The sequence below is a fragment of the Rhineura floridana genome, chromosome 5, assembly GCF_030035675.1.
Source record: "Rhineura floridana isolate rRhiFlo1 chromosome 5, rRhiFlo1.hap2, whole genome shotgun sequence".
Lineage (NCBI taxonomy): Eukaryota > Metazoa > Chordata > Lepidosauria > Squamata > Rhineuridae > Rhineura > Rhineura floridana.
Window position 1 is genome coordinate 92,740,136 of NC_084484.1, and position 24,108 is coordinate 92,764,243.

A 24,108-nucleotide genomic window follows, 5' to 3' on the forward strand; every position below is an offset into this window, starting at 1 on the left:
GTGCTTAAGGTGATGTCAGATGGCATGAAAGTGCAAAAAAACCAGTCTGCACTGTTTCACCCATGTAAGTAATCACTTGATGATACACTTAGTGATGAATACTCATGTGTTCATTCAAGCTCTGGCCCATGCATGTTATAATTTAATATAGTAACAAACAGGCCCAATTGTAGATGGCTCTTTGCAAAGCTTCTGCCCTTGACTGTAAATATGCCTTCTCAATACTGGAGAAGTTGCAATAGTAGTTCAATAAATTTTGTTATTTATTTTTTAACTGCACCTAAATCACAATAAATTGTCCAGCACATGGCTGCCAGAACAGATAAAATACAACTTTTATCATCAATACAGTCTATTTTCAAGGCCAATATAAACTAAGGGACATATTTAAAAGATACAACAGGCTTCTGTATACAGGGATGGAGTCTTTCTCTTCTAAAATAAAACATTTCCCACATAATGACATCCAATGTACATACTCTATAATCTCTTTCATTTTTTACTTTTACTGGCAGGACACTCAAAATGAAGAGTCATAGTTCATCCCTTAATCAGGGATAAAGAATTACTGAACCAGAAAAAACTACCCCTAGTATCTTTCCAATAAAAGTTTCTGAAAACCAGTCCATCACCATCATAAGAGTTTTCTTCTTCGGTATAGAAATACATTCTGATGTCTGTTTCATGATTTGGCACAATCCCAAGCAACATCATGATTTGCTTTCTGTAGTTCTGAAAATGAAATCCATGTTTAATCAGCCTTGCTTGTGTCAGACGTGTAATAGCATGTTGGCAAAAAAGCCACCCTTGGCTGTTGCTGCTTCTGGGAATCCTGTTATAGAGCACATGTCCGTCCCATTTTTTCTGCTTCTAGGAGTTGCACTCCTCACAGTGGCACGAGAGGATGTAACGGTAGGTGGCAGTGAGCCTCATGCCACCTGAGCAGCGCAAGCGCATGGCCTTCAGCTTGGAAGTCTGTGGCCGGCAGCAATGGCATGTGGAGCGGAAAGGCTGTTTCAGCACTGTACTGAAGGACACCATTGGTTCAGAGCGTGATGTCTGAGTGCAGCGTCCCTCACAGCGAGCCAGCAGCACCATCTGTAAAGGAGGGAGACAAAAGGAATGAGGACATCTAGCCTTAGAGCAGTGCAGGTTTGTGACACCAGCAGAAAAATGTATAATTCGTAACTATCTGGTTCCTGTTAAGCAGCCCCATTCATAAACCAGTTAAGCCTCATTGCTTCATGTTAATAATATAATTATATACTCTGCACTAACAAAAGAAAAGTTTTGTATCGCATAAGCTGCATTTCGTATATATTAAGTAAGTATATTTGCTTTTTTTTAATGCTTTGGTGGAGGACCCAGAAGTCTCTACCCTTGACCAACGCTCAAGGCTTAAAGAGGAAACTGAACTGGGAAATAAATTAGAAGGGTCAGAGCAAGATGAAAGGTGTTATAATCAGCAGAGGGGGTCCTCTTGAGAGTTCCATTACTCTCGGAAATTTAGGATGGTCACCCAGGATTCTATGTGGCAGCCCTATGTTGTGGAATTCCTTCCTCACAGAGTTGTGTCTGGCATCTTCATTGTATAGTTTCTTCATTATGCAATTTCTGTCATAGGCTGAAGACACAGCTCGTTACCCTGGTCTTTGACACTTGTGGTATGTATTTTTAGGACCCACCCTATTTTTGTGACTGTAATTTGTAGCCTATCCTGGGATCTTATGCTGGCGGGTGGGTAACAAATTGAATAAATAAATAACATTCTGCTATATAATTACAAAGCAACACGTCACAGTGAGATGCTCTTCTGAAACTGACCTGGGAGAGGGGCAGGGAGGGGAGGAGGAGGGCAGGAAGGGGGAGGGAGGAAGGGGAGGGGAGAAGATTGGATGATTGGGCACTGAGCAGAGGGAAAGCCCCTTTCCTTTCCAAAAGGAACACATTGTGAACAGTACCATTCTTTTTCAGGGTTCCCCCCTTTTTATTCTACAGCAGACACATGTAGCCTCCCACCCAAATTTAAACCAAAGCTGGCCCTGGCCACAGCCACACCAGACCTTTATTTCCCTTTAGTCATGGCTTCTGCCAAAGAATCCTGGGAAGTAGTGAAGGGTGCTGAGAGTTGCTAGGAGATGCTCTGTTCCCCTCACAGAGCTTCAGTCAGAGCGACTGACTGTTAAAACCCCTCTGGCCGCTGGAGCTCTATCCGGAAAATAGGAATCTCCTCTCAGCACCCTTCACAAATTACACTTCCCAGGATTCTTTGGGGGAAGCCATGACTGTCTAAAGTGAAATAAAGGTCTGGTGTGGGTGTGGCCCCGATTAGGCAAGCCAAACAGCTGGGAGTCAGGCTTTTAGAACAGACAGTTGGTTCTTACTGAGCATGCCCAACATTATCATTCAGTTCACTGCTAAATTTCTTACATTAATTAAAATCAGTCAGGTATTTTTTTAACTTTTAAACTGCAGACTATGAAGGTCAGTGTATGGGGCAAAGTCAGTAATAGGATTACAGGTACTCTGTGAACATGGCTGATTTTTTAATAAATTTCAACAGATTATGAGAACTCATAGAAAAAAGTCCAAAAGTGGTCTGGTTTTTCTCTCTCTTTTTATATTTGAACTCTCGATTCTCTCTGACTGTTTTGTGTATCACCATGAAAATTTAAAGGGTTGTTAAGCAAGCATTTCTGAGTTCAGGTCTATAAGATTTGCAAGGTTTTGTTTTGAAATGAGCTTATAGGAAACATCAGAATGGCATGGGGGTATTTTCAATTTAACGTTGCAGAATACGAAAAATCCATGCTGACAATAGTATATAGCCACTCTCGTGGCTGTATAATTCATATTATTTTATATTATACATTCTTAAAATACTGTAAATGATACTGGCATCAGTTGTTTGTTGTTTTCGTTTTTACTTTAGGCCAAACAGAGAAAGATAATTTGGTTTTTTTAAAAGAATACTGGGGATCAAGTCTCAGTATAGATTCTTAAGCTACCTTTTGCAGAGAAAACAAAGGCATGGGACAAAATAGCCAGCACCAGCAGCAGGTGTTAGAGCTCCAATCGATGGTGCTCTCTCACTTTCTCACTTTCATTGAACAGAACACAGAAGAAAACTCAACAGCTGCTATTAAGCCATACTGAATTTTTCCAAGCACAACATTTCAAGCAAAAAGACTTTCTTGGCATTTTCTCATGTTTGTAAATGAAAACAAAAGGTTGGCCAAAAATCACTTGAAACCATATGTAAGCCACATTTACTGCATTTGGCTCAGAAGAAAACTAGGTCTGAAGCTGTCATGAATGATGGATGTGTGTGGATATGAATGAACTTCATATCCCTTGAGAAATACAAATGGCATGTTTTTACCTGGATTTTGCTACTAACTTCAGTAAGAACATAAAACGTTGTCTTATCCCGAGTCAGATCACTGGTCCTTCTAGCTCAGAATTGTCTTCCCTGACTCGCAGTGTGGTTCCCCGGGGTTTCAGACAGGACTCCTTTCCCAGCCCTTGTTGGAGATGCCAGGGACTTAACTTGGGACCTTTTGCATGCCAAGCAGATGCTCTACCACTGAGCTATGCCCGTCCCCATTTACATAGTGGGCAGTCCACCCTTCCGCACTCTGAGTTTCAATTCACATGTTATTATTTCTCAGGAGCACTTTTATGTCTCATCAGGATGAGGTCTGCAAGACAATAGCCACAACAAATACACCGATTTTTTGCTATTTCATCTTGAATATATCCAAGATATAGACTGAACCTTGCTATGAATCTTCATTCCACCTAAGCATTTAAAAATAAACTGTAATGAGGTTCTTTTTAGAGCAAAAAGATTTCTGCCTTTAAAAAACCATAGCAGCTGATGTCTCCCAAATGTGGTAGTGCTCCAGACTACAGCCATCTCATTTGGCCAGTTTTGGCCATCCAAGTTTCCACCTGTGGATTTTTCAAGATTATTGTTACTACTGTATTTGACTCCACAGTGTCTTTTCAGGAAGGCATTGCACATACTGAGAGAGATTGGAGGTGTAGTGCTGAGAATACCTCGCTGAGGCATATAACATGGACATGTCCAGAGATACATTCTTTTTGGTTTGAAATTATTGTATCAGTGTTGTATTGGCGAAATCCTTGATAATTGCAGATGTCCATGTATTTTTAAAGTATATTCCTGTAGTATGGAGATTAATGGCAGGACAAAAGCAGATTTTTGTGGGTCACCAAGAGACTTCCACTTCAAGCCCTCAAGGCTTTTAAGTCTATTACATAATGGTCTGAGGTTCTCGGTGCCCTTTCTACATTTGAACACGTCTTACAAATGTCAATTTTGTGTGGATACCTATTCGGACATTTTGATGACTTATATCCATTTATATATTTAAATTAATCTGGATGCATTGATGGTTATTGCATTATTAACATGAGGTTTTCTTTTTTTCAGAGGGGGTTTACCATTGCTTTCCTCAGAGGCTCAGAGGCAGTGACTGGCCCAAGGTCACCCAGTGAGCTTCATGGCTGTGTGGGGATTCAAACCCTGGCCTCCCAGGTCATAGTCCAACACTCTAACCACTACATCAAACTGGGTCTCTAAATAGGAATAATAGGAATGCTATACTGGGAAAACTGTATTCTTGTGCCCATTTGAAATGTTTTAACAATTTTCTAATGACATCTTCCTATTCTATATAATCTGATTTTTTCAAAACATTTTTGAGGCAACACTTCTTCATCTTCTTCTTCTTTGCTTCTTCCTCCTCCTCTTCCTAATTCACAGACACTAAAATACATATAGGCCTGGCAGGAGGGCTAGAGACGTTTCTGATTGTTATGAGGAAATCATTGCTCTTCCATTATTTCTTAGAAGCCACACTTTAAAATATGGCACCACCATCATGTAGAAGGAAAGGGTGTCTACATGGTCAAACTTTCCACTTAATTCCTTCACAATATGAAGCATATCAGGAAGTCTGTAGCAAATGAAGTTGACTAAGAGGGGAATGACAAAATTGGGTTCACAAACTGTGGTCCATGGACCACCAGTGGCCCGTGAGGCATATCTGTATTAAATGTTCATATTGATTTGTAACTGTATTTTTATGGCTTCTTTTATTTTTTATACTGTATTCTGTTGTATTATAATCTGAATTCTATGGAATTCAAATTGTAATACAATAAAATATAAGAAACAAAAGAAGCCATAAAAATACAGTTACAAATCATACAGCATCTAACATAATAATTGCTACAACAGGCAGAAAAATCACTCAGTGGTCCACCAAGCCCCTTTGCAATTTTCAAGTAGTCCGCGGGGGGGGGAGTTTGGAAACTCCTGGACTTTAAAATAACCTGAGTGAGGGCTACAATCTTGAACGCTGAGACAATTCAGGAAGATTTCCACACAGCAAAAAATGAACTCCCTAGCCTATGTTGTGTCTTTTCAGTGAATGCAGCAACTCATTTAACAGCACTTTGGAAAATATCATCTCAAAGACTGTGGCTAATTTCCCTACTTTAACTGCATGTTAAATGAGAAATTAAGAAGAAATGGGGTTGCTTTAATAGTAAGAAATGATGCAGCAAAAGCAATTAGGAGCTACAACGCAAGATCTGAGCAAGTGATATCAATGAGATTAAACAGGAAACCTATTAGCATAACCACCATCCAAGTCTATGCTCCAACAGCAAACGCAGAAGAACAGGAATTGGAGAGATTTTACACAAAAGTACAGGAAGAAATTGATCACACACCAAAACAAGATGTTCTGAGAAGAACTAGGAATTGTGGGAAACTGGGGCTTAGAAGACAGAAATGAAGCAGGAGAAAGACTTATTGAATTCTGTGAAGCCAATAATTTGTTTCTTGCAAACACATTTTTTGAGCAACTGAAAAGACGACTGTACACGTGGACATCACCAAATGGTCAACACAGGAATCAAATTGATTATATAATTGGTAGCAGAAGATGGAGAAGTTCCATACTTTCTGCAAAAACAAGACCAGGAGCAGACTGCGATACAGATCATGAACTGGTTGTATCAAAAATCAGAGTAAAGCTAAAGAAGAAAAACAAAGCAATCATAATACCAAAATACAATTTAAATAACATCCCAGAAGAATATAAAGATCAAATAAGGAACAGGTTTGAGGCCTTAAACTCAGTTGACAGAGAACCAGAAGAACTATGGAGTGAAGTCAGACACATTATCAGGGAAGAATGCAAAAAGACAATACCTCTAGTTAAAAAGAGAAAAACCTCAGTGGATGACTGAAGAAACTCTTAAAATGATTAAAGAGAGAAGGAAAGCAAAAGCAAGAGGAGATAGAAACACGGTCAGAACCCTAAATGCAACAATACAGCGACTAGTACATAGGGACAAAGAGAACTATTAGTGATTCTATTGAAATAGAAGAGGACAACAAAAAGAGAAGAACAAGAGCCCTATTCCAAAAGGTTAAAGAAATGAAAGGGAAACTTAAACCAAGAGTAGGGATGTTGAATAATTAACAGGGAAATACACTGACTGACCGAGATGAAATAAAAGGAAGATGGAAGCAATACACTGAAGAACTCTATAAAAGAGATGCCAGATTCATTCATGGAAGAATTAGAAATTTTCGAATGTGAAGTGAAAGCTAATACTTGGAAGAAACAAATCACCAGAAACAGATGGCATACCAATAGAGTTGCTACAAGCTACTGAGACTGAATCTGTCAGCTTGATTTTCATGATGCCATATTTCCCTTAATTCAGATACAATCAGTGATGGCTGAAGAAGATCATGAAGGCTGCAAACCTGTGCCCACTAAGCTGAGTTCAATGGGGCATACTTCTAAGAAAATACATACAGGATTATGTTGTAAAACACAAAGAAGTCTGTCTTCCATTTTCCACGTACATTTTTGAATGTCCTTTCTTTGACCTCATGCCCTATTTACTCTGCTGCAAATTCCTAGCTGGTTTAGACATGACACTCTCTCTTACTGATATGCAGAACAAGGTATTTAATAGGGAAAAAAAATCTGAGGAACATGAAGAGAGGTTTACCAGAGTCAGCTCAAGACATTTTGCTGCCTGAGGTGGAACAGCAAATGGCACCCCACAATCCACCTCAAGTCAAAATGCACAACACCCAAAGTCAGCCAAGTTATTTTAGTATCTGAGGCATAAAACCCTCTCTTCCTTCCTAGCAGTAAAAATACAATAATAATAAATTAAATAACTAGCAAGGTGCTGCCCTTTCATGACATTCAAAATCAGCTGCCGGAGGTAGCTGCCTCGCTCTGCCTAATGGTAGAGCTGGTCCTGAGGTTGATCATAGTATCAGACTTCAGCTCTGGGTCTCATTCCTGTTCATGCAGACCAAAAGGGTCTAATTTGTCTTGCCTTTTGTTAAAATATAATAGAAACCATACACAATTCTATGGCTTTTCATCATGCCTGGAAGTATATATGGCCACATACTTGTGATTTGGTGTTGGTGCTGCCCCCAAGTGCTGAAGAAATATCAACCAAAACACTTCTAAGGCAGTGGCTCTCCACCTTTTTTACCTACAGACCATTTGAAAATGGCTAAGGGTCTTGGCAGACCATTTAATGATTCTTCTGCCTATTGGAGCAATTGCAGTGCACTGCGCTAGATGTTGTATGAGTTTAACTGTATTGTTATCGCTTCTTTTATTTCCTATATTTTGTATTTTTGTACTACAATTTAAATTCCATAGAATTCAAACTGTAATACGATAAAATACAATATAAGAAAAAAGAAGCAATAAAAATACAATTAAAATCAACATGAACAGTCAATGTGATGGATGTGCCATTTCCCATCTTCAGCCACAAATCTACAGACACGCTTCAGACCTCCTGCATGACGCTCATGGACCACGGATGGTCTGTGGACCGCAGCTTAGGAATCCCTGCTGTAAGGGATTTACCACAAGGTAATGATCTGAGACAGCAACAAAATGTGAAGCTTCCAAAATTAAGCTAACCCTTGATATGATTTACAAAACTACATTGCCTTCTTTTATGGTGCTTTTTAAAATGGTTCTTGCTTGTAACAAAGGTCGAGAGGCAAATGGTCGCACTTACCTTTGAACTGCACTTGTATAAAGGGTGGCTGATAGAATCAACGTAATGATGCCTCATGCAACGGTCTGGGTCTGATTCAATCATGAAGGTACCATCCGTTTTACTGTCTGTGTCTCCCATTATTGCCAGAAGGGACAGCATGGAAATCGAAGCGGCTAATACATGATTTCCCATCATTGGAGAACTTCTCAGGAAATACAGTAGAGGGAGGTAGAGCATCAAAAGCACTCTAAAGACTGAGGCCTAGTCCCTTTTGCAGAAAGTGAAAGCTGTGCTTTAAGTCTCTGGGTGATCATTGCTGGCTTTAAGTTAGGCATTTGTTGAAGATATCATCCATTAAAACATCTCCTGCATGGCTGGGATAGAAAATAAATAAATTAAGATCCTGAACAACAACAAAATGGCCTCTAGAGTATAATAGGCATAAATAATAATAAAGCTCAAAAGACTGATGTTAGCCAAGAAATACTGACTGAGCAAACATCATCCCACAGTAGATGCAGTAGATTGCAATATTGAAAGACTCTATATCAGTGTTTCAATAATAAGGATGTTTAATATTGCAAGAAATATTTTTAAGTGATAAAGTCTCCCATGGATCCTGTTCAGTGTCAATTATTTAGCAATGTACCTGAGGATTTCTGAACATTAAAAAGGCTGCGTTTTTCACATGAAAAACAGAAAGGCTTCTTCCAGAGGATTAAACAGTTACATTAAAGTAAGAAGGTGAAAATGAATTCATTGGGCTCATACCTTTCCCCAGAGATCTGTTCAGCGAGTTCAAACCAGTGACTGACCCTGCTACACACTTGCTTTTATGCACTGCAGTCTCATAAATAGCTGTTCCCACTGAAATATATGCAACATATGTGGAAATAACTGTGCATGGTTTTGCTGCTAGCAAAAAGTAAAGTAGATCTTGCCTACACAATAAACGGTGTGTGTGAGCACACACAGAGATGTGTGTGCAGAGCTTGGAAGATTACTTTAAAAAAGGAATAAATTACAGTTACTTTTACATGGCCCCAAAAAGGAATAAATTGCCATTACAGTTGCAATTATTCTGAAAGGAATTGATTACTTTACCGTTACGCAAAAGTAATCACTACAATTACACTTAAGTTAGTTTAAAAAACCTAGAGGGCCTCTAAACCTAGAGGGCCTCTCTGTCTCACTCTCCACCTCCTCCCTCGTCGCCTCCTACCCACCCACAGAGCACGAGGGAAGAGCGATGCTGCACAGAAGCCCAGTTTACACATGATTTTCATCCACAAATCAGAGGAGCAGAAGACTTCCCCTGCTTCCCCCCCCCAGTAGTACCCAAAAGTAATGCTGGAAACATTACAATTACTCTTCAAAAGTAATCAAATTACTCCTCGTCCTTGTTTTAACCTATGTTGTACTAATATTGTTTTTTGATGTTTTATATTGGTCTCTGAACATAAGAATAAATTCATTCATTCATATTACAATCAAAATGTAAAGAAATTAGCCACTTGTTCCTCAAAAAAGTAATAAATTACAAGTAATTCTTTTTTTATAACGAATTACTGCCAAGCTCTGTATGTGTGTGTATGAGAGAGGGATATGAGTGTCCAGTGCTAGAGGAAATTAAAATATTATCTTGCCTTCCTAAGTGGGAGGGCACCCATTTTTCACAAATCCTTATCTAAAATGAAATCTGAATGACATTTTACTGTTAATAGGTTCTATGGTCATATTAAGTTCATATGAAAGACACATGGTAAGATGTGGATTTTTTCCATCTCAAAGAAGTGGGAGCCACTGTTTGTTTGAGTATGTTCATTTGTTCAAATATATGCAAATGTTCATTTACATTCATTAAGCAACACACACACACACACACACACACAGAGAGAGAGAGAGAGAGAGAGAGAGAGAGAGAGAGAGAGAGAGAGAGAGAGAGAGAGATCACAAATAACCTCAAAAGCCACATGATATTGCTTTAAGTCAAACTATGATGCAATTGTATAATGGCAGCAGGGGTGGGGAACCTTTTTCAGTCTGAGAACCTACCTTGTTGGTGACCTTCCAGGGGCTGCATGTCAGTGGTGGATGGATCCATAAGCAAAAGGGGGTAGTACAGTGCTATCATTTATTTATTTACTTCAAGTCTTTTCTTTTTAATATATCTCTGAAAGGATATATCTCTAAAATGCCAATCCTAGAGTCACTAACATCAGCCCAAACCACTCATTAGGGTCAAAGTAAGACGTCAAAAACAAGGGAGAACATATCTCAAGATGCTGAGAAAATGGATTTTATTTCCAAAACAGAGCCCAAAATTGAGATGTGGCATTTGTCACATAATTGTGGGGGAGCCAGACTGGGACCACAGCATGGGAGAAGGAGGGGTTTTAACCCTTTGCTCCTGCTGCAAATCCTCTTGGAATGTCTATCCTAGACCTATTACTTGCAATGGACAGAAAGCTCCCATTGCCACCAATGGCAGGCACAGTGGCTGGGATTTCAATTAGGGCTGCTGCATGGGCAAAGGGTTACATTCCCCCCTCCCCCACTATGGCCTCAATCTGGCTCACACACACACCTGCTTATTATTTCCAAAAGAAAAAACAGTTACGCAAGGGCAAACTACATGACAAAGACCACATTATTGTGGCCCTAAACTTGGCACCCCTAGGTCTTGGCATCTGGCTTCCACCTGTGCTTCCTAAGACCTGCTTGGGCTAATGTGCACCTGCTTGGGCCAAGGTACTGCTAAGCCACCCCCTACCCAGAGGCTCCTCTCTACCATTTCTCTTTGTATCAGGATTAAGGCTTTATAAAGACAGAGGGAAACCACCTCTGAACACCTCTTACCATGAAAACCCTATGAATCTTCATAGGGTTGTCATAAGTTGTAATCGACCTAAAGGCATATAACAACAAAAGGAAGAGGGTTACCCAACAGTAGGAATGAACAAATCTGTCCATTTCGTTTTCTCTGTTTCTCATCTTTTTCACTCTTAAATTCAGTTCTTCACATTTCCACATCAGTTTGTGAATTTGATTTTTTTTAAAGTCCTCATGAAAATTCATTAGCATTTTAGTGCAATTTTCTCCTAATGTACACATTTTGCATGCAATATTGCCTAATAAACACATGCTTGCAAAGCAATTTCCCTGAATATGTTGCATTTTTGCATGCTATTTTCACTAAGATATGCATTTACATGTACACTTTACCATTAGCATAGGCATTTTGTATACATAACTCGGCCAGCAAACTGCCTTGCAAAATTCAGAGAAGTGCTCATGAAGGATAGCACAGTTCTTTTTTTTCCAGAAAGTATGAATTAGATAGATTCCCCTTTAAATGTGAACTGGATCCAATTTCCTCTCCATCCCTACCCAGCACCACTGGAGAACAAGCCCTTCCTGGTGGTGGACTGAATTGGGGAGATGCGGGTTTCATGGTGGCACTTAGAAAGGCCGGTGATTGCATGGGGTGTTGCATGGTTGAGCAGAGAATCCTACAGAACCTCCCTTACAGCTGCGAGATTTAGTGGTGGCCCCTGCAGAACTAGCTCCAAATGAGCTGTTACAAAAAAGAGATCAGAAATTACAGACACCGTAATAAATGTAATTGCATAGGTTTACAATAAATGTGGGAAGAAAGTGGAGGTTGTGGTCATGGGCTCCATGTGTATGAGCAGGGTGAGCAGTGGCTCCCATAGAGGCTTACCATACATTCCCCCTCCTCTGCTAAGTTGCCACTTCCCTAGACCTGCTGCTGCTGTGATGGGTGTACATTGCCAACGCAGCCAGGCAGTTGATGTAAAACATCCAGCAGCTCATCCAGGCCACAGCTCTGCTTCTGTTTCTCAGGACTGCGAGGTCCCTGGGGCAGAACAAACTGATGCTGCTAGGTAAGGTACAGGAGGGCTTCCGCTTAACATGAACTGCCAGGCCCTTTTAGGGTAAGCTCTTCACAAGAGTCAAAGGAGAGGGATCCACCACAACTCTATGGAAGCCACTCAGTACTCAGTTCTCTGCAAGTGCAGGGATGCAATATTGTGGCAACAGAGGAAGACAGAAAACTAATTGTCCTACAGTAGGAGGGCCACGTACACATCACTACAAAAGAGAGCAAAGACGGTACCGGTGTGCATAACATTTGCATGTGCTGATTTGTATGTGTTGGTGCAAATGTAGATGTAATTACATTAATTTAAATAGAAATGCCATCAGCAGGCAGGGCAGCATTGCATGCCTGGCTTCTCAAGAGGAGTGGGAGGGGCAAGGCACAGCAAGCTCAGTGCAGTGCAGGTGCGGTGGCATGAGTGTCAGATTCTCCCTCTTGGTAAACAGCAGCAACACTCGGCATTGGGAAGCCAGGCATACAACGTTGCCATCACCACAGCTGAATACAATACAGCTCACCACAGATGGTGACCAGGAGACTTGTGTGCCTGCTCAGTTTGCTATTGAGGAACTAACTCTTGATGGGCAACTTCAAGGCCGCTGCTCTCCCTTCTCAGGGCTCTTTATCTTTAAACTGGACTTACACTGGATGCCATTCAAACTGTCTCCTGTTAAAGAGCACACAAGTTCATCTTATCCCACAGAAACATTGTCAAGCATTTGGGGTAGGGTTACCAGGTGTCCAGTTTCTGGCTAGATATTCTGGCTTTTGGGGGTCCTCTCTGGCTTTTGGGGGTCCTCTGGCTAGATATTCTGGCTTTTGGGGGTCCTCTCTGGCTTTTGGGGGTCCTCTGGGTGAGACACCTTAATCTCTGGACTCTCAGCTTTAACTTAAAAAAAAGTTTCTAGGTGGTCTGGTTCACAAGATATACACCAAAATGTCAGCCCACACACACACACACATTCCATGAAATGATCTGTTGACTGGCTGCTCTAACCCCGCCCTTTCAGGTTGGTAGCCAATAAGTGAAGTCAGGGTTGTGATTTGTTGACCTCCAGGCAGTGCCTAGACCTCATTGCAAAGTCAGAAAATGGTTGGTTTTTTCCTATTATCTGAAAATCTGATAAATTAAGTATATAGCTTTCAGGGGTTTTTTCTCTTGTGTGCAGGAGTCAAACCCTGGGCTGTTGAAGAGGGCACTGGTTTGAAAACCTTCCCAATATGAAGATTTAATCAAATACTCACTTTTCTGGGAGTAAAGGTACAATGCTAATCCCACCTACCCAGAGTAAACCCCATTGAATTCAATAGGACTTACTTTTGAGTAGACATGGTTAGGATTGTGCTGTAAAATTAATGGAACTTTTGAGTGAACATAGCAAAGAACTGTGTGTTGTGAATCTTTCTCTCCTCCAATCCTATTTTTAAAGCAGTTAGGCAGGGCTTACTTAGGTATCACAGTTTTTATTATGTAGGAAACTAATACTGATTTTTAAAAAAATGTTTTGCAATGACCAACTGGTTTGACAATAAACTATTATATGGGGTGTAGGGTTGCCAGGTTCCTGGCCTGAGACTGATCCTGTATCTTCAGAAGAAGAGAAAGTCAGCCAAGTGCAGGTGTTCTTGCAACCCTGTAATGGGAAAAACCACAAGGTGGAATTCTCCCTTCCCCCTGCACAACTTTTAAAGATACACCTCTTGGAGGCTGGGCCTGGTGTGTGTATTTTTACATCTACTGTGTGTGTGTGTGTGTGTGTGTGTGTGTGTGTGTGTGTGTGTGTGTGTGTGTGTGTGTGTGTATGGAGTCTTTCTAACAAGCCTGTGAGGTAGGGTTGGTGTTTGGAAACCAAGGCAGTTCCTTTAAAATCCAATAACCATAAAACAAGTATAAACAGTTGCAAAACAGCTTAAAGTGTCATGATTCTGAATTTTGGGTTAGGTGAATGAAGTTTATTTATTTATTATTTGATTTATATATCATCCTTCCTCCCAGTAGGAGCCCAGGGAGGCAAACAAAAGCACTAAAAACACTTTAAAACATGATAAAAACAGACTTTAAAATATATTGAAACAAAACATATTTGAAAACATTTTTTAAAAGCTTTAAAAACATCTTTTTTTAAAAGGAAAGGTTAAAAAACATATTAAAAAGCAATTCTAACAGATGCAGACTGGGATAAGGTCTCAGCTTAAAAGGCTTGTTGAAAGAACAAGTTCCTTATCACTTGAGGCTGCAGTTCTCTGCACACTTCCCTGTTTGAGTAAGCCCCATTGAATACATTGGGACTTGCTTCTGAGTAAACAAACATAGGATTGCACTGAAAATATCTTTACAGGTTGTGTAAATAATAAATATATTTGATAGTCATGCTTATATAAATATTTCTTCATACTGTGTCCCAATAAGTATCCGATTTAGGGTTGCCAAGTTCCTGGCCTGAGATTGATCCTGTATCTTTAGAAGAGAAAGTCAGCCAAGTGCAGGTGTTCTTGCAACTCTGTAATGGGAAAACCACAAGGTGGAATTCTCCCTCCCCCCTGCACAACTTTTAAAGATACAGAAGACCTCAGTCTCAGGCCCTGAACCTGGCATCCCTAATCCGATTTCACACTATGGTTGTACAAAACTTCCTCTACATTTTGCTCTTCTTCCTCGGGGTGGTCATGGTCTCTCTCTGTTGTTTTCATCTTGGGGGGCAGATAGGCTGAGAGATGATGAGTAGCCCATGGTCACCCAGTATACTTTATAGCTCATTTCCATTCTGAAAAATTAATTAAAACAATTCACATACAGACAAAGTTTATTAAGTTGATCCACACAATACATTTAAAGCACATCCAACTCACATTTAAAGTGCGTGACTTCCCCTAAAGAATCATGGGAAGTGTAGTTTCCCCTTTACAGATATAGTTCTCACCACCCTTAACAAACTACAGTTTCCATGATTCTATGGTGTATTCATGCGCTTCAAATGGGTGTTGAATGTGTGAATGGTGTGGATCTGCCCTAGGTATGATGTGCGTTCAAGAGTGAATTGAAAATAACAATTTTAAAAGATACTTTTTTAAATCAGGGAAACGGTTGTAGCTCATTGGTAGGGCATATGCTTTGCATGCAAAGTTCCAAAATTCAATTTCTGGAAAAGGCTGTTGCCTGAATCCTAGAGAGCCAGTGCTAGTCCATGTCATCAGTACTGAGCTAGATGGTACCAAATGGCCTGAGTCAGTATTGTTCCTAAAAGTGGGAAGAGACTCAAAGGCCACAGTGACTCCAAAATTTATTTATGTATTTTATTTACAACATTTATATACCTCTTTACTGTAAAAAAAATCTCAAAGCGGTTTACAGAAAGAATTAAAACAATAAAATTATTGGCAAAAACAGTTGAAGACAGATATTTAAAAACATTCAAAATAATAAAACCAACAATGAGTTAAAAACAGATTTAAAAACACAATAGCTTCTACATGCCTGGGTAGGCTTGCCTAAACAAAAATGATTTTAGCAGGTGCTGAAAAGAGGCATCTCCCTAATGTCAATAGGCAGGGAGTTCCAAAGCATAGGTGCTGCCACATTAATGAACCGATTTCTTACAAGAGCAGAACAAGTGCTATGTGCCCCCCTTAACATGGAAAGCACACCTTGAACTTGGCCTGGTAGCAAATCAGCAATCAATGCAGATTTCAGAGTAGAGGTATTATGTGCAGATATGATCTGACTCATGTCAGCAATCGTGCCACAGCATTCTGCATTAACTGTAGCCCCCGGGTCAGGTTGTGCTGCATTGGGATTTCTGTGACCTTGGCTGACTGGTTGCCATGATTTTTTTTAGTTTTGGTTTTTGGTTATGAATCCTGATGGGTTGTGGGATGCTGAATTGTCTGCCTTACTCATAGGAATCTTGTGGTTGGTATGGTATTGCATTTAGGAAATCATCTGCAAACTCTCTTCTGTTTTTCTTCTGTGTTTGCATTTCACTTGTCTTTAACCTCACTTGTTTACATCCATAGAAGCAACAACAGTGGTTCCATGCGCTCAGCTCAACCCCCTTAAACCCATTGATGATGCACCTTGTTGATTGCATGACCTTGTGTTTTATGCTGGTCACCGACCGTAACAATAAAGACATATATATATGACCATGTATTTCTTGTTCAATAGTGGTAAAAGAGAATTCACATATTTGGAAGTGTGGCTGCAATTGTTCCCAAGCTGCTGCCTGTGAAGGTAGAGCAAACCATGTGTATTTTCTCTCTGTCAATTATTACTCACTGGAATTGGGTTGGCTGTCAAAGGGTGTTTATAGCAGCCCACAGGGCAGACAGAAAGGGTAGAGAATCTTCTTACTCTTACTCATTTTTCAGACCTCTTTCTGAACTGAAGAGTTAAATCTGTAAAAATGTTTGGAGCAGCCATGTTAAAACATAGGGGCAGGGCATTCCAGGCAGGGGGTTGCCCACCTTGCTTGGATATGGATATCTTGGCAGAGGATCCCTAGTCAAGCTTTAACAACAGCACAATCCAAACTATATCTACTGAGAAGTAAATCCTATTGAGTTCTATGGGGCTTAGTCCCATAGTAAGTGTGTTTAGAATTGCAGCCTTCAGGGGCATCCATCTTTATCCCTGAGTGTTCCCATCTAACATCTCCACAAAACTAGGCTCCTTTCCTCCTACAATAGCCTTCTGATGACTGGCCTGGCCTGAAGGCACTTAACCCCTTCTTGCCAAAAGCAAGTAGGCTAGATTAAATGTTCCCTAGCTAAACTCGATCTTTTAGCTAAGATTTCTATCTTAATTTCCAATCAGAGAAATGTTTTTGTTTTAATTGTATGCTCCAAGCAACTGTGTTTGATGCTTAATGTATCATGCATAATATCACTTCGGCCCACCCCATGACATCACTAGGGCCCGCCCCCGAAATCTCAGGGATTGGGATGCTTCTCACCTGGCAACCCTAATTTGGGGTGCTCTGCACATACTTGACTCTGTGGGGGGAAAGCTTCCTACTAACATCAGAATATAGGAAGGATGAGTAAGTTCATGCTTTACAATGAAAAGTGTAACAATTGGGAGGGCAGGGTGAGGTGCCATGGGGATAATCAACTCAACTTCATCTCTGCTTACGACACTGCTCTGCCATCACCAGACCGCTCTTTTTGTTTGGAAGAGTTTTTCCTTGTTTGCTTGCTTGCTTTGCTGCTCTTGCCATGAAGCCTGCTAACCTGGTACCAGGTTTAGATATAATAATAGGCATAAAATTCAAGGAGCAGGTTGCTGTGCAAGCAAATGGCAGCCATACTCTGCTCTCAGCAAGTTCGTTCCCTCTAATCCCTGCACGGCCTGTGTGCGTGGAGTTGCGCCTGCATGCAGGCATATAAACAACTTGACAGCCACAAGTGTACGGACTTCTCCCAGACATTCTTCATTAGCCGGGGGTACAACACTTCTTTTTCTAAGCACTTTGCTCACTTTTGCCATGCAATCACTATGTAGTCCTAGGCAAAACACTCTCTCGCTCAGCCTCTGCGCGCACACACACACCAGTCATTAGCAAGGGGGGCTACCACAACAGGGTGATTGTAAGGAGTTCAACAAGATAATGTACATGAAGCAGTCCAAACTCACTACAGCACTAATTCAATGCTATTTGCTGGTTTGATTTATACCCTGCCTTTCAACACAAACACCCTCAGCACAACTTGCAGTGCAGTATAATACAAAAATAAAACCACTAGCAGAGTGAGTAGATAAAAATAGCAACTGATTACTGGTGCTACTAGCTTCAGGGGAAATGTTCATTTGTAACCTCATGAAGAGGAAGTGAGATCATATCTGGTGGCCATGCTCCTTCCTGGTAGCTGCAGATTTGGGGTGTGAGAGCAAAGGGATCTATGAACATACAGCTGTATGCACGTAGGGCTCATCCTCCACATGAATGGTAACTCAGCTCAGCCTGCATTATACTGCACGAGTTGTTGCCAGCAAGCATGGTCCTGTTTTCCCCTCATTTATTACAAGTGACCAAGGCAATGATCCTTCCCTACCTGCTGGAAGTGTGGTAGTGATTGGCAAATCATTTTAAATGGCACAGGTAAGCAGGGGTGGGGTGTCTTGTGAGGCCAGGTGCTCCATCCGGCAGTGTGTGTAAAAGGCTGTGTACAGTAGGGTCCCACTCATACGGCAGGTTAGGTTCCAGATCCCTACTGGAAAGCGAAAACCACCAAAAAGCGGGTCACCTGTAGCTCGGGGATCTGGAACCTAACCCGCTGATAGCACCAGAGGAGGAGAAGATCAGATCTTCCCCTCCTCCGGCGTGATCAGCTGGAGTGCAGGAGTCTGACCGCCCCCAAGGAGGATAAGATCAGCATGCTACAGCTGATCTTCCTCTCCTCTGGCACGATCAGCTGGAGTGTGTGAGTCTGACAGCCCAGTGCAACATTTTCCCAGTGTTATCTTCAGTGCATGAGAGAAAAGCATCACTAGATATATTTACCTTCTGACATCATTGTGAGATTGTGGTCTTTTTCTTTCTTTCTTTCTTTCTTTCTTTCTTTCTTTCTTTCTTTCTTTCTTTCTTTCTTTCTATCTTTCGGAGGTATCTCCTATTAACTCAGACCATGCATCTCAGTACTGTTAAACTTGAACAGCAGAAAGATTTGAACCCATTAGCTCTACTAAGTTTCAGGCAGAGGTAGTTCGCACCCTTGCTCGATAAAATCCCATATCCTTATAGAATGGTTGTGGGGTCCTCAGGCCTGCCCTTCAGGCCTCTATCTGGCTCTTGAGACTCTCACCAGGCCAGGCCACTCTCACCAGCGCTGCTCCAGGCCCTCTTTAACTGTCTTTGCCTGGCAGGAATGTTCATTGAATTGCAATAATGCCTCTAGTATGCCTGGATGCAGGATGGAGAAGTGTGTGTGGGTGCTAGAAGTTTCTGTCAGAAGTCAGAACCTCTGACTTTTGCAAGAGTGGAATATCACCTCCTGTACAAATCCACATCCACTTTTATGCTCCATCCACTTTTGCCTCTAGCCCAAGCCCAGTGCCAGTGGCTGGCCAGGTCGGGCACTGGTCGAGGGCACCTGCAGCCAGCTGAGGGCCACTGGAGCTAGGAGGGTGGAACTCCCACTCTGCAATCCCCACCAGCTCCACTTGCCCATCTGACATCACCTCCACATGCATGCACGCAGGCGGTGGCCATTTAAATATGCCCAGTTGCACCACCTTGTGCATCAGCATGCCTGCCTGCCATCACCCAACATGCCCCCGCCACTATCTTGGGTGATGGCAGACGTATGTTGATGCATGTGGTGGCTCTACTGTACATATTTAAATGCATGTGCACACGTGTGCATGCACACATATAAGGGGGAGGCAGGGGCCTGCAGCAAGCTGATGCCTTAGGGCTCATGGTGGGCTGGTGCCAGCCCTGCTCCGGCCCCACCCATGACGGGCATGTGGCCCATAGAAGGTTGCCCATGAGGATATGTGGTCCTCAGGCTGAAAAAGGTTCCCCACTCCTGCCTTATTGGAATCACACCTGGAGCCTCTAGTGCACAAAGCATAATGTGCTTTTCTGCTGAGCCCTTATAGTCTCTTATGGTCAATTCAAATATTATGGAATCCATGAACAGGTTGCCACCACATGGAAATGCTTTTTTCCAAACTCTATGTGAAACCATAACATTTATGTTAGTCCTCCAAGCAAAATTAAACTTAATCAGCACATAAGAGGTCAAATCATTGTTACAAATATCCCAAAACTAAAGAATTGTCTTCATATAAAACACATGCAGGTCTTGGCTGGGTTATGCACCATTCTGTATGTATGCCTGGAAGAGAACATTAGATGGAAAATAGGGGGTTGTACCTTAACAATTTCTATAAAGAATATCAGGTGATGGTATTGAATATTCTCTTTTCTAATATCCATCAGTGTCATTATAGTGATACTGATTAAATGGTATGTACTCCCAAGCTCCAAAATTTAAATTATGGCAAAATTTGCCTCTTGAGTAACAAAACTTTGATGCAATCTATCAAGTGCTCATTCAGTAGAACATTCAGCCTTGCTTCACCCTAATGTTTCTTTATGCAGAATCAGCATACACTGGGCACCACAATATGAAAGGGAAGGACTTAGCACAATAAAAGGTGTGCTTGGGCTAGGGATGGGTGAGAACTTTGATTCCGTTCGCATTTCAAGTTGAATCTATCAAATTCGCACTTTCTGAAGCAATATGAGAACTGAAACACAACCATCCTTCAAAATGCACACTTACTTGAATTTTGCAATGCAGTTCACCAACCAACCAATGTTTACAAAAATGCATTTATTAGGGGAAAATGTGCATAACAACAAATATATGAGTAAAAATAACATGCTAAAATGCATTACACAATGGGAAATGACTAGCAAAACTGTGTAGGTTAGTCAAAACTGCCTACAAAATGTGTATAGTTGGAGAAATTCGCACTAAAATGTACTCGTATTTTCATGAGGATTTTTTTTTTAAATCACAAATTGCTGCAGAAATGTAGAGAACTGAAGACTGGAAAATGAGAAACTGAGAGGACTGAAACTGACAGACCTTTCTAGCCCCAGCTTTTGATCATCTCCCCCTTTGCTTCTATGTGGCATGGAGAGGAGAAGTGCCCAGTAGATCATGCCCTTCACCTGTCTGTAAATAAATATTTGTGCTGTGGTGGGTTTGTTTCCCTCCCCCTTCTCCATGTTTCCTTATTTAAGCATTTCTGCACTGCTGATGACTGGGCAGGCAGGCAATGATGTGAGAGCATTTGAAACCCTCATCCTACATTGTAGTCCAACTTAAAAATGCCGGATGAAGTCATAAAGCAGCTGTGATCCACTCAGAGGGAAAGAGATGAAAATAGAGGACTGAAACCGCATAAAATATATTTCCAAACATATTAGAAAGATTGCTCCCCCTCACCCCCCCCCCCTCAATTTTGTACAGATACCAAATTTAAACATTTGGGGCTAGATCCTGCCTGATATAAATGGGAAGAGCAACACTGGCTACAGTAGAAATTGAACTGATCTACATCTGTTGAAGCTCTGGCCTGCCATTTACGCACACTAATCCAATATTGTATAAACAACATTCTGGACAAGAGCAAGCAGGGGTTTGGGTCAGAATGTCCAAAAGTTAAGGGTGGGTCTGCTAACTCCTGGCCCTTGTGTCTTCTATGACGCCCCTGTTTTGACTGTTGAGGAGTTCCAATACAGAGACAGAATCCACCTGTGCAGTCAGTTCTTCAGCATGACCCTGTAATTTTGAGAAAGATGTCAGACAGTATAACTTCATTTCCCTGGAAACCACTTTACTTGGTCCTACGCTGTAATTTACTGTCACTTTAAGCTCTTTTTCTCTGAGGGAGTGGCTTAAAAATGGGCTTAATTCAAAACAATTGCAATTTTATTTTTTGAAAACCCATATGCTCTGTGCAATCTTCGTTATATAGATTTGTTGGTGTAAAAGAAAGGCATACAACCAGACAATCCTGTTCTTTCATGCCCAGTGCAGTAGCACAGTGGCAAATTCAGAAGAGCTAGTATATCATAACGGTTATCATGCCACACTAGGACTAGGGACGCCAAAGTTCCAGATTTCATTACATTTATATCCCACCTTCCTTTCATAATGAAACCCAAGTTGTTATACATGCTGTTTCCAGGCTGTGACCCATCCTGGCACTGAACAGCCCCAGACCTGCTTAGCTTCAGCAAGGTGGTGGCTGCAAGTACCTTCAGACCATACCCAGGGACCAATTCCTATTCATCCATCAAGTTCATTAAGTGACCTTGGGCAAGTCACTATCTCTCAGGAGTGGCACAGACACCCTCCCAACAATGGTGTCGCTGCTGCTTGCTGGGATGCTCTGAGGGCAAGACAGTATGCTGACAAAGTCAGGGCTATGCAGGCAATCCACTGCTCCTGCCAATGGACCCTCTTCCATAGCCCTGACCTTGCTGCCACCCTGCCCCTGCACCATCCCAGTAAGCGGCAGTGAGGCTGCCCCTCTATGCCAGCTGCTTCTGCTTTTTCTCAGCCTAAGTTATCTTGCAGGGCTGTAGTGAAGATATAAAGCAAGGTTAGATCTATGCGCCATCTGGAGCTTCTTGGGAAAAGGCAGTGGCGTCACTAGGGTTGGTGTCACCTGGTGCGGCCCACACCCACCACACCGCCCTAATGATGCCCCTGATTGCAATGTAAACTTCACTGGGCTGATCCACAGACAAAATCCAATGGGAAACACAAGGTAAACCTGTTCCTGCAATACAGACCCGTGTTTTTGCTGGACTTTTAAATGGCCAGTTTGCAGTAACTGCTCTGAGGCATGACTGGTGGCATGGGATCCCTCTTTGCTCAAAAGTGACCTGATCCTCCAAACACCAAGATTTTAGAAGAGAATGGAGAGGAGAATGGCTTTGCCCCTTTGAGTACTCTGATCCTTAGCTTATCTATTGGAGGGACTAAAATGAAAAAGACCACTCAGATACATTTTTGTATATGAGCAATGTGAATGGCAAAATTTGCAATACCGGTGAATGGGTTTAATTCCGCATCCCTGCATTTGGAAGGAAAGCATGACACTCCAACCCTGTTTCCACACACATTTGTTCGGAAGCAAGGCTCTTTGATTGCAACAGGGTTTGTTTCTGAGTGAGGATGCTTATAGCCATAACGCCAGATTAGAGCCGGCAAAGCAGATGCAACAAAGATTGGAGCCACCAGTGATCCAGGATAAGTTCTGATGATCACCCCCACTCAGGAAACTTTTCCCCCGAGTACAGTGGAAGTTATTTCCATGTAGGACCGTGGCCTCCGGGCTGCAGCTTGCATTTGCCGTGAAGGACTAATGATATCTCGCAGTGCAATCCTAACCATGTTTACGCAGAAGTAAGTCCTAGTGAATTCAGGCAGGCTTACTCCTAACTGACCTTAGGATTGCAGCCTTCATTTTCAATACTTTCTGTTGGGCCCAAATGAAAAGCAAAAGCAACAGGCCAGGTTGGTCACAGACTATTCCTACAATGTAAAACAAAACAAGCCCCCACATGATTTATTGAAGGAACGCCACAGAAAGAGTGAGTCTTTTGATACGCGCACCTTTCCCTACCTATATTTCAGAAAGAGCAGGCCCACTTCAGCCTTCCCGTAGAGTTTCTTTTTACACCTTGGTTCTGGCATGAGCCGAGATGCAAATGTGCATTTGAGCTGAAGCCCGACGAGGAGCTCCGGAACTACCTGCCCCCTCAATAACCAAGCACAACAGCCAGCGCTCTCAAAAGAAATTGGACTTCCTCCCAAGCTTAAGATTGGGGCGTAAGAGAAGGATGACACAGGAGGGGGGAGATTGCCCTTCAGAAGCATCAAGCTGAACCCCCGATCTGTACAGCCCAGCGCACTTTCAACCAGAATTCTGGGGATTTTGCGCAGGTTAAACCATGCCTACTTTGCCCGAAGTGGTTAGCTAACTTGTGGGAGTGCGCATGTGAGATGGAAGGAGGCGGGAGAGAAAGAGTGTGCAGGAGCGAGCTGCGAGGAAATGCGAAGGAGCCAGCCTGTGAGGCAACAGGGCAGGCACTGAGGGAAGAGGGCAGTCGCCACGCCCGCTCCTGATCTCGATCTCTCTCTCTCCTCCTTGGCCACGCCTGCCACTTCCCGGCGGCAGTGCCTAGGGTGGGGGGCGGCTCTGGGTGTCACCCCCATCTCATGGTGTCACCCGGTGCGGCCCGCACCCACCGCACCGCCCTAGTGACGCCCCTGGGAAAAGGGCAGCATAAAAGTCTAATAAATAAAATAAAGATGATCCCACTACCAGCAACGGTCATTCTTCCTTGAATCACAGGACCAGCCAGTTCAGATCAGTAGGAAGAGATGAGAGAAATCAAGGTGAGGATAGGCAAAGATCTCTGAACAGAGGAATCCCAATGAAGCAAAAGATGCTGGAGAACAATCAATGTGTTTTTGTCCCCCTCTACCATTATTCAGCACAACGAGGGCGGCATCTTATGCTACATGTCAGGGTTTTAGCATGTAAGTAGGAAACTGACTCGTACCAACAAAGCCAGACC

The 24,108-nt window shown here is 42.1% G+C and overlaps 1 protein-coding gene and 1 long non-coding RNA gene across 5 annotated transcripts in view; one reads left to right on the top strand and one right to left on the bottom strand.

The window, feature by feature from the left end:
- Nucleotides 1–283: 283 nt before the first annotated feature.
- The window catches only part of NDP (norrin cystine knot growth factor NDP), a 44,827-nt gene continuing 21,002 nt past the window's right edge, over nucleotides 284–24,108 (bottom strand). For 2 of the 4 annotated variants that reach the window (XM_061627494.1, XM_061627493.1), the window contains 2 exons: nucleotides 8,113–8,468; nucleotides 284–1,098 (listed from right to left, as the gene is read on the bottom strand). In XM_061627494.1, coding sequence (XP_061483478.1) covers nucleotides 871–1,098; nucleotides 8,113–8,331 — 447 coding nt within the window. In that variant the 5' untranslated portion in view covers nucleotides 8,332–8,468 and the 3' untranslated portion in view covers nucleotides 284–870. Of the gene's footprint in view, nucleotides 1,099–8,112; nucleotides 8,469–8,865; nucleotides 9,287–10,149; nucleotides 11,172–24,108 lie in introns of those variants that run through there. The other 2 variants (XM_061627495.1, XM_061627496.1) reach the window with 2 other exon arrangements.
- LOC133385120 (uncharacterized) lies at nucleotides 881–5,110 on the top strand. Its single transcript, XR_009762779.1, has 3 exons — nucleotides 881–1,152; nucleotides 1,624–1,664; nucleotides 4,460–5,110. It is a non-coding gene; the product is annotated as an uncharacterized LOC133385120 (long non-coding RNA).